Below are 18,341 nucleotides of genomic sequence, written 5' to 3' on the forward strand. Positions count from 1 at the left end.
ATTTTACTAGAAGGAAGAGTGGGATCAAGGATGATTTGGAACAATCAAGGACGATTAAGGAATAGAATTCGAAGGCATAAACTCAAGAAGGAAAAGGAGAAGGTAGTTGGCAAGATCAAGCAAGGAAAGTAAGAAAAAAGAAATATTTAGAGAATAAAGCAAGTTGATAGAGTGGATTAGTAGGTGGGTGGAATTAATGAAACAGGAGTTTGGTTTGAGACTGAAGAGGAAGATTGTCAAAATATGTGCCCCAAGTTAGGTATCAGAGAGAATGAGTAGGTCCAAAGAAAGAAGAATATACATTGGGATACTCAGAGATTCACAGGAGACAAAATTCAAGAGAGGAGCCAGAAATAAAATCCATGGTTTCAACTGGTCTTACACAAGTGCCCAAACACAACAGAAAAGAGGAAGCAGAGCTCCTAATGTCAGACATCTAACCACATAGCTCTCATTTGGAGTTGGTAGGTTGAAGGAGTTGGCCATGTTTAAACTGGAGAAGAGCAGACTCAAGTGGGCATGATAGGCATCTCCAGATACTTGATGGACTGTCTTGTGTAAGAGAGATTAGATTTGTTCTGTTTGGCCCCAGAGGGCGGAATCAAAAGCGTTGAGTGGAAGTTGTAAAGAGCCCAGTTTAGGTTTGATATCTGGGGGAAGAAAGCTTCCTAGACATTGTAGTATTATTTGTTGGTAAGTTATAGTGAGGGTTCCTATGGGTTGGATTTGATGACCTCTGAGGTCCTTTCCATCTCTCAGATTCTGGGATTCTGCCTTGCAAGTTAATCTTAACCCTACCCCACCTTCCTGGAAGTCTTGTTTGAAGTGCGGTTAAAAGTGAACACTTTCCTTCCTTCCCTTCCCCAAGAGTGCGTATTAGTTCTGGGCTGGTAGGGTGTACCTATTGTATTTATATTGTGTGGGAGAATTTTATTTGTGTGCTCTTGAGTTCTTTTATTGGTCATGTGGTTCTTGTGTGTTGACAGGGGAGGAGTAGTTGTGTTGGGTGTGTATGTTTGTGTCTCTGAGGTACACACGCTGCAGCAGGCTGCTTTTCCCAACCTGTAGTTGTGTCTCCTGAGCTGCCCTGCAGGAAGCTGAGAGCTGGGGAGAGGGCTCCCCACCCCCTTCCCTCCCACAGCAAAGAAGAAAGGAGCATGCAGGAGGAGGGAGTACCCTGCTGTTAGGACTGAGGGCAGCGATGACTCTGCAGAATCCCACCAAGTGGAAAAACTGAGCCCACCCTGCCAGGGCCAATGAGCCTGGCTCAGCGTGACCTTTATGAGGCAGGGACAAGGAACCGGCTCTCATAAACACAGACACCTCAGAGCCTCCTGTGAACCCATTCCAAGGCCCCCGCTCCAACACAGCTGACATTTTGCCAGACATCAGGTCCTCAGCCATTTTCCAGATCGGCCATGGGGAAACTGATCTCCTGAGCAAAGCATCTGCATAACCCGGTGCAAGCCCCTGATAGCTCTCTTGTCCCCATTCCAGGGCTGGGACTTTCTCAGTAACTCTTGGCCCTCTGGACTTAACTGCTCTCCAGGGCAGAATCATGAATACTCCCTCCAGCAAATGCCTCCCCATTTACCTATGCCTGCTACAATAAAGAAAAAGCTCAGAGTGATCCTTTCCACCCTCTTTGTGATTTGTGAGTAAAGATTAACTTTGTGCCAAATACATATTCAATCTGTTCACCTTTTGTCTTAAGAATACCCTCTTCATGCCCTCCTCCCAACTTTCCTCTTTTCCACTCCTCTGTGGATGTGTATATTACAGAGAGAGGGATACAGAGAGACCTAGACAGACAGACAGACACAGAGGGAGAGGGAAGAAGGGAGGGAGACCAACCACGCAAGCCTCTGAGTGGACTTCTGCTCCCTGTCCTCTCTTTCTCCTCTCCTCCCCATCTGTCCTCTTTCTTCTCTCCTCCCTTCCCCTCCTCTCCTGTTCCTTCTCTTCTCTCCCCTCCTTCCCTCTTGTCCCCACCCTTTCTCTTCTCCTTTTCCCTCTCTTCTCTCCTCTCCTTTCTTCTCTTTCTTTCCATTTCCCTCTCCTCTTCACTCCCCCCTCCTGTCTTCTCTCCTCTCTTCCCCTCCTGTCCCCTCTCTTCTTCTTTCCCTCTCCTCTCCTCTTCGTTCCCCCCTCCTGCCCTCTCTCCTCTATTCCCCTCCTGTCCCCTCTCTTCTTCTTTCCCTGCCCCTTTCCCTCTCCTCTCCCCTCCTTCCCTCCTGTCTTCTCCTCTCCCTTCCCTCTCTTCTCTCCTCTCCTCCTGTCTTCTCTCTTCTTCTTTCCCTTTCCCTCTCCTCTTCACTCCCCCCTCCTGTCCCCTCTTCTTCTTTCCCTTCCCCTTTCCCTTTCCTCTCCTCTTCTCTCCTCCCCTCCTGTCCTCTCTTCTCTCCTCTAGCACATATCTACTTGAGTGAAAGAACACGCAGTGCTGTCCTTTGAAATTGGCAGGCAGTGTACTGTTCTCTGTCTGATAAGAGGTACTGTAAATAAAACTGTACACCGTGGCCTGTTGTAAAATGCCCCATGTCTGTACTCATTGTTCTGAGAGCTCATGCTTTTTTTGGGTCTGCTGTTTTGGTACACGCTGTACTTCCTTATGTAAGCAGGCATGCATATCTCATCAGAACATTCAAGATGTTTATTTTAAAATCTCAAGGAATTAAACACACACACACACACACACACACACACACCCATAATCCACATTAGATGCTAGCAAAGGTTGGACTTTTTCTTCCCCAGTGTTTTCGGTTGTTTTTTTTTTTTGTGGGGCTGACTTTATTTACTTCCTTATAGGCTTTTATCTGAGGTTTCTGAGGTGCTGCCTCCCCCTAGTTGATCATCAGACACCCCTTTACCCTCGCTATGCCTCCCTGTCACTTTGCCCCTCCCTCTTCCTAAATAAGGAAGACAGGTAGAAAATAACTACAGCTTCTGAGCTAGCAGAGATCTTAACGTTCTCATTTTAGAGATGAAGTCATTGAAGCCCACCCAAGTAAACTGACTTGTTCATGCACCTGGTCTAGCTGGGGAAGGCCAGTTCTCCTTGGGTATTAGGGAGGTGGGGTCAAGGAAGGAGTGGGGAGTTCTTCTTCTCATTGCTGTCACCAGCTCTGCTTCCAATGGATTTCAGTTTTTTAATCATCAAAACCCATTGCATTTATGTAGATGTTTATGTTTTTAGAATGCTATTCACATAACTGACACCTATATGATGCTTTAAAGTTTCCAAAGCTTTTAATTATATATATTATCTCATTTGAGTCTCTCGATGGTTGTGTAAAACAGGCACTATAGTAATATTATTTCCATTATATGGATGAGGGAACTAAGGATTAGAGAGGCTAAATGATTTAAGATCATAAGATCATATGGGGCAGCTAGGTGGTACAATGGGCGGAGTACCGGCCCTGAAGTCAGGAGGACCTGAGTTCAAATCCGGCCTCAGACCAAACACTTGACACTTAACTAGCTGTGTGACCTTGGATAAGTCACTTAACCCCAATAGCCTTAAAAAAAAAAGATCATAAGATCATAGATTTAAAGTTTAGTTAGATCTGGGTCTAACCCTCTCATTTTACAGATGAGGAAAACTGAAGTCCCAAAATGTTAGGGGAATGCCTAGGGTCACACTGATTAAACATCAGAGGTAGAATTTGAATCCAGGCCTTTCTGACCTCGAATCCAGCACTCTTATCTAACCATCTCATCCTGTCTTCTCCATCCATTCTCTCAACAGATGGCGTATAGATTAGTAGAATAGGGACAGGGTGGGAGAGAGAGGGCGTATTCCAGCTCCACACATCCATGAGATCAGATTTTAGAATCAGATCACTTTAGGGGGATGAGAAGCACCTTCTAGAGATCATTTCATCCAGCCTCCTTGTTTTATGGAAACTTCCATGTTCTCATTCAGCTGTGCAGTGGCCTTGTTCCATGGAGAGAGATGAGGAAACTTCTGTTTCTTTTTATCAGCATGGACGTTGAAATGTAGACCGGCGGTGATTGGCATGGGCTCCTGGAGCCGGTCAGTGATGGAGCCAAAACTGGCCTAGTGTCCTCAGCTCTCGAGCCAGAGTTTCCAGGGTCACATGGAAAGGAACATTAAATGCTTGATGAGTGATTGTTAGCCTTATTAGGGAAGGGCTGGGGAGGTGAACTGATGAGAGGACCTTTCTTGGTTCAGAGGAGAGGGAGATAGCCCCAGTTCCCAATTTCCCCTCCCTTATCATACTTTAGAAACTGTCTCGGGTTCTAGCCAAGGACAAGGCCATTTTTTAAAAGGGCAGTGGAAGGCCCTGAACTGGAAGAGTGAGAGGCTCTGACACCCCCTAGGGGCCAGTTGGGCAGTAGGTGTCACCTTCCTTATCCTAATTGGCTGAATGAGCCTGTCCAGGTTTTTGGGTCCTTCCTGAAGGAAGAAGGGGGTTGAAAAGCCCCTCCCATGTGTACTTTTTGTTCCTGCAGTTGTCTTCTCAAGTAGCAGCACACTGCTCACATTGGGGGAGGTCTAGAAAGGGGTTTGCTGGCATACCTCACTTTGCACAACAGCTAGGTGGACTCATTGGATTGCAGGATCGCAGACCCAAAGTTAGAAGGGGTCTCAGAAGCTACCCAGTACACAGAACTTGCCAAGTGAACCAAATGTTAGTTATTTGAATTACCTTTCAAGTATGCAAAGAGAATTCCTGAATCTTTTTTTTTTCATAAAGAATGCTTTGTAAGTTAGGTAAATCCTATCCCTTGCTTGATATGAGGAAATTCATATTTTTGGCTATATGATTTGCTTAAAAGAGGGTACAACTAGCATATTTATTTCATATGGGCTAAACATCCTGATTTCCTTTTCTTCAGTCTTTGCATAAGGAAATGGCAATATTTAACGTGGCAAAATATATCTTTCTTACATGTGTATATACATATAGGTATATATGTGTGTAGTAAATATATATGTACATATAGTGGGGCATGATAACAGTCAGGGCTTTGATGCTAAGTTGGGATCAGGTTCTACTCGACCCCAGAAGGAAAAACTAAGAGCAGTGAATGGAAATTATGGAGGCAGATTTTAATTCAACATTAGGAAGTTGTGTTTACGATTAAAGGGGTCCAACAGTGCAATAGGCTGATTCAGGAACTTTCTCTTATTACTGTTGTGATGGTGGTTGTTGTTGATGATAATAATGATGATGAAGACGACTTCACCATCACTGGAGGTCTTCAGATATGAGGGATGTTGTGGACTGATGGCATTCATTCCTAGGGTAGGGCTTAGACTAGAACACCTGCGAGATCCTTTCTAACTCTGAGACTCTATGGGGTAGAATCTAGAGACTGAAAGAGACATGCATGAATCTTGGCTGTTCCACATTTAGACTGTTCTGGAAAGATAACTGTCTTTCCTTTCCTTTCCTTTCCTTCAAAATCCACAAAGGAAGAATAGCCTGAGAATGACTTGTATACAGTATGGGTGAAATGTTGCCAGACAGCAGTTTCATCTTTTTTTTTTTTTTTTCTTGAGGGGCATTGATAATCTGTAGAGCTTCCAGAAAAGGTCAGCCAGACTTATAAAGCCTCAAGACTGACACATGAAGATCATTTGAAATACCAGGCAATATTTAATGAGCACTTCATGACTGTTTTCAAAGATTTGAAGGACTCTTGTTTGGAAGAGGAATTTGGCTTGTTCCATTTGGCCCCAGGACGTGGATGGAGTAATAGTAAGAAGTTGCAGAATGTTCGATAACTAGTCATCAGAGCTGCCCAAAAGTGCAGTGGGCTGCCTGATAATGGTGCCCTCTCCTGGGAGGTCTTCTAGGAAAGGTAGAAGTTCTTTCTGATTCATATCCAGCAATTCTGCATAGCTCTCCAAAGAATAGGCAGTTCTACCCAGGTTAGATGATATTTTCTTTCTCCCAATCTTTATAATGATGGCTTCTAGTAGGTACCTGCCCCTTCATCTGATAGAGCTGGCCAGGTATTGCTAGGCCGACTGTGACATCCCTAGGCTCACTAGTTTATTATATTGGGGATTGACAAGTGCTGGCAAGAGTGTTTCCCAAGACAAACGGAAGTAACCTTTTCCACAGACAAAATTTAGTGCCATGGTAGGGAAGAGATCTCTGAGAAGGAAAATGAAACAGCTCTGGAGAAGAAGGTACATCTAACTCACTCAGAGAGAAAGAGGAGAGGTGTGGTTTAGAAGGGGGTGATGATTTAGAAGAATTCCCTGACTCCATAAGCACACACTGCCCACACACTTTTCCCATCCCTACAAAGGGAAGGAAATAAGCGTATGTTAAGCACCTGCTCTGTGTCCTGTCATTGTACTAAAGCACTTTTACAAATATTACTTCCTTTGCTACACTACCCAGGTTGAAGCCTTCCTGTCATTTAGAGTCTTTGATACAAGTCCATCTTCCTGTTCATTCAACCCCTCCCTGCCTGCTATGGCCACAGAAAAACAGACCTCTTGTGGCCCAAAGGCTGAGAAAATCAGGCTTATGATTGAAGTTACAATTGAGGAATGATAGTTGGAGAGAGTTTCCCTCTGCCCCTCCCTAGCATTTTGCTTATGTCCCTTGGTGGGATGGGAAAGACACAGACATAGCTATCCCTGAGCTATGTCCTTGGGTCTCTGCCTGCCCGGGGCGGGAGTGTGAGAGCCCTGCAAGGGGTGGGGTGGGGTAGGATTTGGGGGGGGGGAGGCGGGAAGCTGCCTTCATGTCCATATGTACAAATCTGCTCAGCTGTTGGGACCTCCCTCCTTCCCCCCCCTCCCTCCTTTCCCCATTGATGTTTTATAAATGTATTAGCAGCTGAATGATGTCACCGTAATGCATTTTGGGAATAGCCATGTGGTTTATACACACTTGAGTTGTTTTGAATGCAAACCTGACATCATACTGAAGGCAGCAGTGAACAACATATGCACAGTAAACAGGCAGAGACTGTCTTATTGATTAACAGATGAGACCTCTATTATCGATCAAAGCTTGGTGAGAAAATTTATCACTTTTAATTTCAGGGCTGCCAAATATTTCTGCCTCTGAGCCAGCCGTTAAGAAGACAATTTAAAGGCGAATAGATCCTTTCTGAGAGAGGATGGAACTCCATCTCTGGCTTTTCAGCATCTTTTGTTTTCAGTCACCCCCCTTTTGCTTTTTGGTTGACCCTGGACTGGGAGAGAGGAAACCATAACTCTCCCTCCCCCCCCCCGCATGCAGGAGTGTACGGCAGAGCTCCTGCCAGAGTCTTCATTTAGGGGTGGGTGGGAGGGAGAAGAAATGCAGAAACCTGGTGAATGGAGGTGGGGCAGCTGAGATCTGGGGCATCCATGATGTGGTCAGGGGGTGAGGTTAGGGTCTCAGAAACGTTGAGTAGGCAGGCAGCGCCTTCACACACCCATCTATATTTCTTGTCTGAATCAACTTGGGTGCGGTAGGGAGAACTTTTGAGTCAAGCCAAGTGCGGTCAGACTCAGGTTGAGCCAGCCCCCTCTCTGAGAGTGTATCTGTGCTCATCTATTTTTATCATCATCCAGCTTGTCTAGTAGTGCACATCCTGGCCTTCATTGCCTTTCTTTCTCATTCTCTCCCTGTGGCATTTCAGCTAGAAGCTCGATGGATATTTTCTAAGAACTCACTCCCTTATCCTTGTCCCTCCACATCTCTGTGATGCACCCTGGAATATAGGTTCCTGTCATTCAGTTTTAAGGCATGAGTTAACAGTGGATGTTATCTAATCAGGTGGCCCATTCCTCAGCTTCTCTGCCACCTTCCTTCCTACTCTGCCATCTTTCTAAAAGGCATGGTAAGAACTGAAGAAAGGAGTGTTGTTAAAATCCACTCCATTCCCAATCTGTTGAAAGTCACTGACAGCTAATGAGACTGGGGAGACCTTCTTTCTGTAGTACAGCAGTCGTTTCATCCGGTCTCTTTCAAAGGCCAGCCCTGATTTTTTCTGTGCTAAATAGCCCCACTTATTGGGTCACTTTGGGATTTCTGTTGTAAACTGATGAAAAATAGCCCCGGCCTGGTTCTGTACGTAAGCATGAATTGGAACTGCTTTGGCATTTCCCATTCTGTGAAAAGTTTGTTGGCTTTTTTCTGGTTGTTGATATGAGCTTTCTACAGCAAGCACTGAGCCCCTAGACTCAGAAAGGCCTTCGATAATTATTGTTATCTTTATTTCCTCAATGCCATACATATAACAACTTACCTATAGCTTTGCACATAGGAGTCTAGGAGGTCACTGGGTTCGTCCCCCTGCCTCCAGGCAGAAATGAACCTAAACCACCCTAGACACATGAGAATCTTCCTTATTTTTAAAGTTCAAAAAAGGAGATTTCCAGATTTTCTGGGGTAACTAGCCCAGTGTCTTAGCAGCCCTTTGACACTCAGGAATCTTTCCCTTATCTAACCTAAACCCCTCGATGTTGTAGCTTAAGCTGGTTTCTGTTCAGTTCAGTAAAGATTTATTGAGCACCTGATATGAATCCATTCTTGTGGTAGCTGCTATGGGAGATGACATAGCCCCTACCCTCAAGGGACTTGTTCTGTTACCTCCAATATTATATCACTCTGGACCTCTCCTTTGCACTTAACCACGTTCTGTCTCATATTATATTTATTGCTGTATATGTCTTAAACCTCTTGTTAGATTGTAAGCATCTTGAGAACAGGAACTGTTGTTTTTATCTTTGTATCCCAATGCCTGCCATTTTGCCTTGCTGATAGTAAGTACTTAAATGGTATTTGCTGAATTTAATTTAATCTTGTCCCTCCTTCTCAGGCTTTTCTACTTTTATGCATGCCATACTCCATGCCAAGAATGGCTGCTGCCTTCCATCTTTTCTACCAGATGACATGCTTTTCCTACTTCAGCGTCTGGGTTAGGTGCTGCCTCCTCTATGATACCTTCCTAGGTACCCTTAACAAGTAGTATTTTTCTTTCTGTCAATCTCTCTGAATACTCTGACCTCTTCTGTTCACTTAGCAATTTTCTAACTTATAGTTACTTGTGTAGAGTTCATCTTACCTGCTAGAATGTAAGCTCCTTGAGGGCAAGGACTCTAGTTTCTTCTTTGTAGACCTTAAGCCACTACATGAATATTTGTTGTTGTTCAGTTACTTCAGTAATATCCAACTCTTTGTGACCCCATTTAGATTTTTTTTTTTGCAAAGATAATGGAGTAGTTTGCCATTTTCTTCTCCAGCTCGTTTTGGAGAAGAGAAACTGAGGCAAACAGGGTTAAGTGACTTGTTCAGGGTCACACAGCTAGTAAGTGTATGAGGCCAGATTTGAACTTAGGAAGATTAATCTTCTTAACTTCAAGCTCAGCATTCTATCCATGTGCTACCCAGCTGCCCGGCACATAAATATTAGCTATTATTATTCAGCTATCATGATCTTCATTATCTTAGTGTCTTACCTATATATAACAAGTGCTTAATTTGTTTGTTGATTGCAACAGTTCACCTAACACTGATTAATTACTTGCTGTTTGCACAGCCCTGTGGTTAAGACTAGAGTGATTTGATTTAGTATGGGAATGAGGTCTAGACACTTGTACCAAAAGTGATAACATACGGTAAATCATAGGATTTGGGCCTAGAAAGGATATTAATTGAATTAGACGGTTACAAAGCAAAACACTTTGTGAGAACTAGGGGATATGGTTGTTACCGACAGAGAGGGAGATCAAGAACAGTTTCATGAAGGAGGTGGCATTTGGGTTGGGTTTTAAAAGACTGATAAAAATTTAGAGGATGGAAAAGGTAGAGGCAGATCATTCCAGCCACAGGGTGTGGCATTGGACAAACGTCCAGAGATAGGTAAATTCAGGGAGTACATGGAAGGCAATGATGTGTTTGGCTTGGTTTGGATAGAGGATTGTTAAGCAGAGGAGTGACATGCTTGGTTCTATAAGTCTGTCAGCCATGTGATTGATAAGAATGGGCAGAGACTGGAGATAGACAGGCTTTATTAGGAGGCTATTGCAGTAGATGGCAATGAGGTAATATAGAGGCAATGTAGAGGCAATAAAGTAGTGGCAGTGGAGAGGGGAGAAGGGAGGAGGCCAGAGTGAGAGATGTGATGAAGCTGGAATATACAGGACTTGGTGGAGAAGGACATGGCAAACCACTCCAGCATCTTTGCCAAGAAAACCCCTAATGAGTCACAAAGAGTTGGATACAACTGAAAAACAACCAAACAACAAGGTTGAAATAAAATCTTTTCTTTTTTGGTAGTGGCTCTGTCCAAAAGTTGATTATACTTTGTAAAATAGTTGGCCAACACCTATATGTTAAGCATTTAACCCTATGCTAAGCACTGTAGGATATGTAGAAGTATATGGCATATTCATTGCCTCAAGGAGCTTGTAGACCAGGCCAGTAGACTGGCTCAACAGAACATGCAATGACTCTCTATTTTATCCAATCAAAATGCCTCATCCAGCCTGATCTTCAAGGCCTTTCAACAGCTGCTGCTCCCATCTTACCAAGAACATTTTTACATAGTTCTCTAATAAGACTTGTTTGCCTTAGTCCTTGAACTCCACTCCTGAGCCTCCTGGCTTTTACCTTATCTTGACATGGTCTAGGCCTTTGTGGTCTTCTCTCCATGCAGTCGCGTGTGCTCCCTTTTCCAGAACTCCTTAATTGCTGTCTTCTCGCATTAGAAGGTCATCTCCTTGAGGGTAGATACACCTTGCATACTTATATTTGTATTCTCAGTGCTTAGTGTGATGCCTGGCACATGGTAAGAGCTTATTAATGCTCCGTTGAAGCATCAAGAACATTTAAGTGTCGAACTGTATGCTACTGACTAAGAACGCAGTAGATAATCATAGGAGAGCTAATGGTGGACTGGAGTTCGTGGAGAAGGCTTTATGAAAGAGATGGGATTGAACTGGGCTTTGAAAAGTGTCTGTGACTTAGATTGGCAGAGGGGGCATTTGAGTTAGGGCAATACCAGGAGCCAAAACAAACTAACAATAATGAGCATGTTGTGCAAGGGCCGGGGGAGGAGTGGGGCGTGAGAAGAGACAGCATACTGTGGTGGGAAGACCATTAGAAAAGAAAGACCCATTAAGTCCAGATTCCTGATCCTGACATTTAAGTCCAATCCTGCTCCAACTATGGTTCTAGCCTTATCTCACATAATTCACCACAACTTCAGCCAGACTGGCCTATTCACCGTTCTCCAGGTCTGCCCCATCCTCTTCACCGACTTTATTTCTGCCCTGTGTCTTGAATGCCCCTTAGTGTTTGCCTGTTGAAATTATTCCTGTCCTCCCACCCCAGCCAGAAGTAGTCTCTCTCCTATGAATATCATCTTATTGGTATCTTGGTACCATGTTCAATTTGGGAACATATCTTCTCTTCATTATTAGTTTGTATGGTCCTTGAGGCAAAGTCTGTGTACTGAGTAAGCTTTGAAAATTATATGTTCCTGCATTTGAAAATTGCTTCTTCATGGCGTGCTAACCATCATAGACTACACCTTGATGTACAGCGTGGCTGATCACAAAATGAATACCTATGCGCCATGAAGAGTGTCATTTTCTATCTTCAAAAACATGTTCATTTATGTCATTTCTCATACATTAAGGGACTGTCTAGTTTGCCAACCTTTTGTTCTGTCTTTGCCTTGAGGGAAGATGCCTTTGAATTTTTTCCCAACACCTAGTATAGTTCTCTGCTCCTAGGTAGATAATAAAGGAATTAATTATTTAAGCTTGTAACCTTGGGCAATTTACCTAACATCTCTGGGCCTCATTTTCCTCACCTGTAAAATGAGACTCAGTGGCTGGACTCAATGAAATCTAAGGTCCTTCCCAGTATAGGAAATCTGTTATTCCATGACCCTACGTTAATTAAGCCTAGAAAAGATAAGACTGAAGGGGGGGGATCTTCAAGTATTTGAAAGCCTGTACTATGGTGGAGGGATTGGATTTGTTCGTTCTTCTTTTGTATGAGATCAGAAGTAAGGAAGAGTAGGCAGAAGCTGCAGAGAGATAGAGATTTAGATTTTGATGGGAGGAAAACCATCTGAATAGCTTGAGTTTTCCAAAAGTTGATCGGTCGGCCTCAGGAGGTAGAGGGAAGCTAGATGGCCGTCACTTGTCAGGAATTTTGTAGAAGGGATTCATATTCGGCAGTGAGTTGATCTGGGTGATCACTGACATCCCTTCTGGTTCTAAAATCTCATATTTCTCTTAAGACCAGACCTGTCTTGAGTTGAGGAGTCTGTTGAAAAATAAGGTAAATTGAAATTGGGCAACTTGGTGGGACTAGATTATGAAACAACTTGGAAGTCAAGCAGAAGAATTTGGACATTATGCAGTGGGAAGCCATAGTAAGGTTCTTGAGCAGGGAAGGGATGTGAAAAAAGTATTATGTAAGGAACATTCATTGGGCAGTTCAGTATCTAGGATCTTAAAGAAAAAGATAGAGACTAGAGGCAGCTGGAGTAACTTAGACGTGCTGTGATAAGAGCCTAGGGGCCATAGATTTGGAAAAGAAGGGAATGAATCTGAGAGAAATTGGCAGGAAGAAACACCAGGTTTTGACAGATGATATATATGCTCGCCCATTACAGACTTGAAGACTGTTAACCAGATAGCTCAGGGAACGTTCACTGCTTTTTGTGTTTGTGTGCTAATGTTGTTGTCCCATGTCCTCCTGTCAATAGTTCCTGGTTTCCCAGAAGTTATAGTCTGAGGATACTTGGGTTGGAGGGCAGTGAACCTGAGCTGTCTCCTTCTTGCTGTCTGTTTCCTCCATGTACCCACTGAAGGGCCTTGTGGGCCCTGCTCCTTTCTTCTTTCTTGGCTACCCATCTGGGCAAGTGTCTTGTTATTCTGGGTGAAAGGTTAAGATGCAGATAGGTCCCCGAATCTCTCCTAGAGAAAGAAGAGCCGAGAGAAATAGGCATTTTAGGCCTAGGTAGACAACTGGTCCTTATTAAGGCTGTCAAAACATTAGGGGCAGTGGGCCAGCCTATCCCTGTGGTCTGCCTTCATGCACTCACTCATTCATTGGATAAATAATTGTTAAGTACTTATTATGTTTACTGTACTGAAAGATTTAGAATGATTTTAGATCTTTAGTAATCTTTAGAAAGATTGCTGAAAATTTTTAGTAAGGCCTAGATGAGAACATACTCAAGTATTAAGGTGTAATGGTAACTACACTGAACCGAGTTATAAAATCTGGCTTCTTTTCTCAACTTTGTCGTTGCCTGACCAGGCGGCTTTTTCAGTAAGTCACTTGATTTCACTGACCCTTCAATTTCCTCATCTACAAGATGAAGGGGTTGGGCTAAATGATCCTTGAAGGTTTTTTTAGCTCTGACCTGCAATGTGTAGATAATAGTGATGATGATGATGATGATGATAATAATTATCATTTACATAGTGCTTTAAAGTTTACAAAACACGTTATAAGTATTTTATATTTATCTTCACAACAGCCCTATGAGGCAGGTGCTATTTTTATACCCATTTTACAGATGAGAAAACTTAGGCATACAGGCCAGATGACTTGCCCAAGGTCACTCAGCTAGAATTTTCTCTGAGACTGAATTTGAATTCAGGTCTTTCTGACTTCAGGTGTAGAGTTCTATCCATTGCACTAGTAATTAAAAAAAAAAAGGCAAAACAACTTCCATTCTGAGATTCTTTATGACAAAGACATGAGAATTAAAACTGGGTTACCATGAGAATTTAAGAGGGAGATTGGTTCTTTAGTTCCTCCAGGATTTAGGTACCCTTCCTTCAGTAGCCCCAGCAGAAGTAGTCAGCATGACCCTTCCCATTCTCTGGTACTCCTTCCTGACCCTAGTCCAGGGCACTGTAGTTCCCAATGGAAAGTGACTGTTGCTGTAATTCATTTCCCCTTTCCTTGCAGCTGGTGCCAAAGCCTTCGTCTGTGATCAGTGTGGTGCCCAGTTCTCCAAGGAGGATGCGCTGGAGACACACAGACAAACACACACAGGTGAGTTGATGTCTCCGTGTTTCCAAAGGGATGGATGGGACTGATTGAGCTGGAGGGCATCTAGTCGAACAGGTGCGACTTCAGAGAGTAGGGAATGAGTGTCTTTTGTCATCCCCTAATTGCAACCTTGACTTTGCCTCAGTCTACTTATTGGCATCTTGGGAATGTCTATGACTTGCCTTTTTGATGACCATGCCAGGTCAGGCCCCATGTTCTGTCTAACCTAGCATTCAGATTTTGACAGGGCCACCCAGAGACCTTCTCTGGAAGCACACAGAAGGTACTTTACATGGTGAAGACTTCAGAAACAAACAAACAAACAAAAAAAAGACTTCAGAAACATAGAGGTTATAGGAATCATTGATTTAGAGCTGGAAAAGATCTTAGAGGTCATCTAGTCCGATCTTCTCACTTTACGGACTGAGTTTCAAAGTGGTTAAATGAGTTGCCTGTGGTTACGTAGATAAGAAATCACAGAGCTAGGACTTGAACTCAGGTCCTGTCACTCCATTTCTAGCATTCTTTCAGCTGTATTATACAAACTCACTATACTTAACTTCCTTTACTTTCCCTGTTAGGGATCGCTCATCTCTGAATTTGTCTAAGCCATTGAACAGTCTTAAGACTACACACAAGATTTCAAGTCTTGGGAATGAATGAAATGGATCAAGATCTAAAATTGATCCTTCAAAAAGCATTTATAAGCCCTACTGTGTGCTAGGTAGTGGGGATAAAATAGTCCTTATCCTCTGTTGTAAGCAAGAAGGCTTTTGATTCAAAAGGGAGAAAATGGCCACCTGCTCTAATGCTACCCAGTTTTTTGTATAGTGCCTCCCACAGGCCTTGAGTGCCTTATTGTTTGCCATTTGGGAGGAAAGAGCTTTTGTAGTCAAGCTGCTTTCTCAGCTCAGGTACCACTCTCTAGAAGAGGGAGCTGGGGCTGCACGGGAGGAAGAAGCTGATTGGCCAAGGTCATTAACACCAGGCATCCCTGCAGGGTCTTCAAGCAGCCGGGTCACTGTTTCCATCAGTAGGCTATATGTGCAAGTGAGAAAGAACCCCATGCCCTTCCCATAGGGAAAGCCAGCCTGCCAAACCATGAGCCCCATTTAAGCAAGTGGGCTTAATTTGGTTAGTTCAAAAGGAAGTAAGAAGCTCAAGAGGGTGAGCTGTCTGTGAGAGGATGTGTGATACATTAGAAAGAAAAATTAGCACACCTGAGCTCAAATCCTGGTTTTTGTCATTTGTATACTACATAACCTTAGACAAGTTATTTGACCTCTATTTCTTCATCTAGAAATTGGGGACAACACTTGTGTTACTTACCTCACAGAGGTGTCTGTAGAGCATTTTCTAATTATAAAACTCTACGTTGATGTCAGCTATTTTTCTGGCATTATTGTTTAAGACTTGGGGGAGGAAAGGAGGAGGACACTTAGGCTGTTTTATGACTACATAGCCATAGACTGAGAGATATAGGTCTCAGTAATACCCAGATTTTAGAGGATTTATAGGGGCCGCTCAGTGGCTCAGTGGATAGAGTGTCAGGCCTAAAGTCAGGAAGACCTGAGTTCAAATCTGAACTCAGACACTTACTGGCTGTGTGACCCTGGGCAAGTCACTTAACCCTGTTTGCCTCAGTTCCTCATCTTAAAAAGAGCTGTAGAAGGAAGCAGCAAACCATTCCAGTATCTTTGCCAAGAAAACCCCAAATGGGGCCACAGAGTCAGATATACTGAGATGACTGAACAACAACTGAAGATTTATAAGGCTAGTAAAGCAGTCCTCTCTTGAACTCAAACAGAAATAAGGCCACTAATCCATACATAAGGATCTCCATGGGTGGCATATTGACTTAAATCTAATATTTTTTGTTTTATTCCATTTTTATTTTGCTAAATAAAATATTTGCCAATGACAATTGAATCTGGATCGCACCCATTTGGGATTCAATGGACAGGCCATGTGTTTGAGGCCTCTGGTCTAAATGATTTTAATAGCCCTCAGATTGGTCTTCCTGATTTCAGGGTTTTCCCTCTCCGGTTTTCTTGAGAGTAGGCATTCTTGTCATTCTTTCTATTTTTATCTTAGCCTTGGCGAAGTGCCTAGAACATAGTAGTGCCTAGAACATAGTAGGCACTTAATAACAATTTGCTGATTGATTGATCATCCACTCATCTGCCAGAATCGTCTTTGGGAGGCATAGGTCTCACCCTAACACAAGTGAGCACTTGTTCAGAGGCCCTCTAAGATACAATACAAACTTCTCAGACCAGCATTGCAGGCCCTTGGTAATCCGGCTCTCACCTACTTCTCCAGCCTTATTGCAGCCTGTTCTCCAGACAGACTAGACTGCTAGCTTTCCTCAACATACAAGGGTCTATCTTCGACCTTCGTACCTCTCCATAGGATGTTTCCTGTACCTCGGATGTGTACTCGCTGTCTACCAGAATCCTTAGCTTCCTCCAAGACATAGCTCAGGGCCTTTCTTTTCCAGGAAGTCTTTGACCTCCCTCCCCAACAATTGTTAAGTGTTCTCTCCAGGCATGGGCTAGAGCCAGCTGAACCAGCTGGAGAGCAGATTGTTAAATTTTCAGTGTGAGCATTTACACTTTGGGAATTAGCATATGCTACAAATAAGGCTTGATTTGTTGATTATCTAGACCTAAGAAAGTGATGGACAAAATGTTAATAATAGAGATTAAACTTAAAAGTGTGTAATGCATAATTTCCCCCCCCCAGCTGGTTGTTAAATGTTTACCAGCATACCCCTGCTTCTCTCTTTCCTCAGTTACTTTGTATTATATTTTTCTGTGTATGTATGTAATCCCTTAGTAGACTGCAAACTCCTTGAAGGTAAGGACTATTTGGTTTTCTCTTTATATCCCTAGCAGCAGGCACAGTGCCTTATATGTCATAGGCACTTAAATGAATAAATGGTATATTAGAACAGAGGTATTAAACTTGCAGCCAGCCAGGTACTGGCAGAGTTCCTGAAGGCACAACCCAAATCAGATTAAAATACAGTTTGAAAATGTTTAACAAAACAAATGGGAGCAGCTAGATGGCACAGTGGGTAGAGTGCCCAGCCTAGAGTCAGGAAGACCTGAATTAAAATCCAACCTCAGATACTTAGTAACTGTGTGACCCTGGGCAGGTCACTGAACCCTGTTTGCCTCGGTTTCCTCATCTGTCAAATGAGCTGGAGAAGGAAATGGCAAACCCCTCCAGTATCTTTGCCAAGAAATCCAAATGGAGTCATGAAGACTTGGATACAACCGAAAACCAACTGAACAACAACAAACAAAATAAATAATATTAATTGGTTGTTTTCCAAGTCAATATGAATCCTGAGTTTGACACTCTTGTGTTGGAGCACTGGTATTGGAGTCACACCTGATTTATAGTCTCGGCACTGCTGACAAATCATGTCACTAATTTGGATCTCAGTTTTATCAGACTCGGGGATTGGATTTGATGATCTCTTGGGTCCCCATGGGAACATTGGCTTCTCTGTGGTCTGTGGAATGACTAGCAAAGCCTACTGAGTTTATCGTAGAGAATGGTTTTCTTTTAAGGTTTTTTTTTTCCATTCCCCCAGTACTCAAGAAAAATTCTTTTTCTTCTTTTTTTTCTAAATTTTTAAAAGATTTATTTATTTTTCATTTTCAATATTCATTTCCATAAGATTTTGAGTTTTAATTTTTCTGCCCATCCCCAAGATGGTGTGCCATCTGATATAGGCTCTACATATCCATTCACATATTTTCACATTAGTCATGTTGTAAAGAAGAATTAGGACCAACGGGAGGAACCATGAGAAAGAAGAAACAAAACAAAACAACCCAGAAAAAGAAAGCAGATAGTCTGCTTCCATCTTCATTCAGACTCCATAGTTCTTTCTCTGGATGTGGATAGCATTTTCAATCATGAGTTTTTTGGAATTGTCTTAGGTAAAATTCTTTTCTGATAGCCCATCAGACACACCTTTATAAAACACCTACTATGTGCCACGTGTGTCCCATGTAACTAATAAATTCTTAATATGCCTTTTTTAAGTGTTTCTCCTTCATGAGAGTTTTATTTCTTTGAATCGGGTAAATGCTGGGAGCCCTATGGACAGTACTGCCAGATTAGGTACGTTAGCCGCCAGGAGGTGCAGTGGGTAGAGCACTTCCAGAAATCAGGAAGACCTGAGTTCACATCTGACCTCAGATACTTCCTAGCTGTGCAAGTCATGTAACCACTGTTTGCCTCAGTTTCCTCATCTGTAAAATAGGGATAATAATAACACTTACCTCCTACAGTTGTGAAGATCAGATA

General features: G+C 43.0%; 1 protein-coding gene across 3 annotated transcripts in view; it reads left to right on the forward strand.

Moving 5' to 3' along the window:
- ZBTB16 (zinc finger and BTB domain containing 16) overlaps positions 1 to 18,341 on the forward strand; it is a 248,894-nt gene that overhangs the window by 150,559 nt on the left and 79,994 nt on the right. For all 3 annotated transcript variants that reach the window (XM_020989734.2, XM_020989732.2, XM_020989733.2), the window contains exon 4: positions 13,932 to 14,018. In XM_020989734.2, coding sequence (XP_020845393.1) covers positions 13,932 to 14,018 — 87 coding nt within the window. The remainder of the gene's footprint in view (positions 1 to 13,931; positions 14,019 to 18,341) is intronic.

Source organism: Phascolarctos cinereus, unplaced genomic scaffold (assembly GCF_003287225.1).
Source record: "Phascolarctos cinereus isolate Bilbo 61053 unplaced genomic scaffold, phaCin_HiC Scaffold_726;HRSCAF=1367, whole genome shotgun sequence".
Classification (NCBI taxonomy): domain Eukaryota; kingdom Metazoa; phylum Chordata; class Mammalia; order Diprotodontia; family Phascolarctidae; genus Phascolarctos; species Phascolarctos cinereus.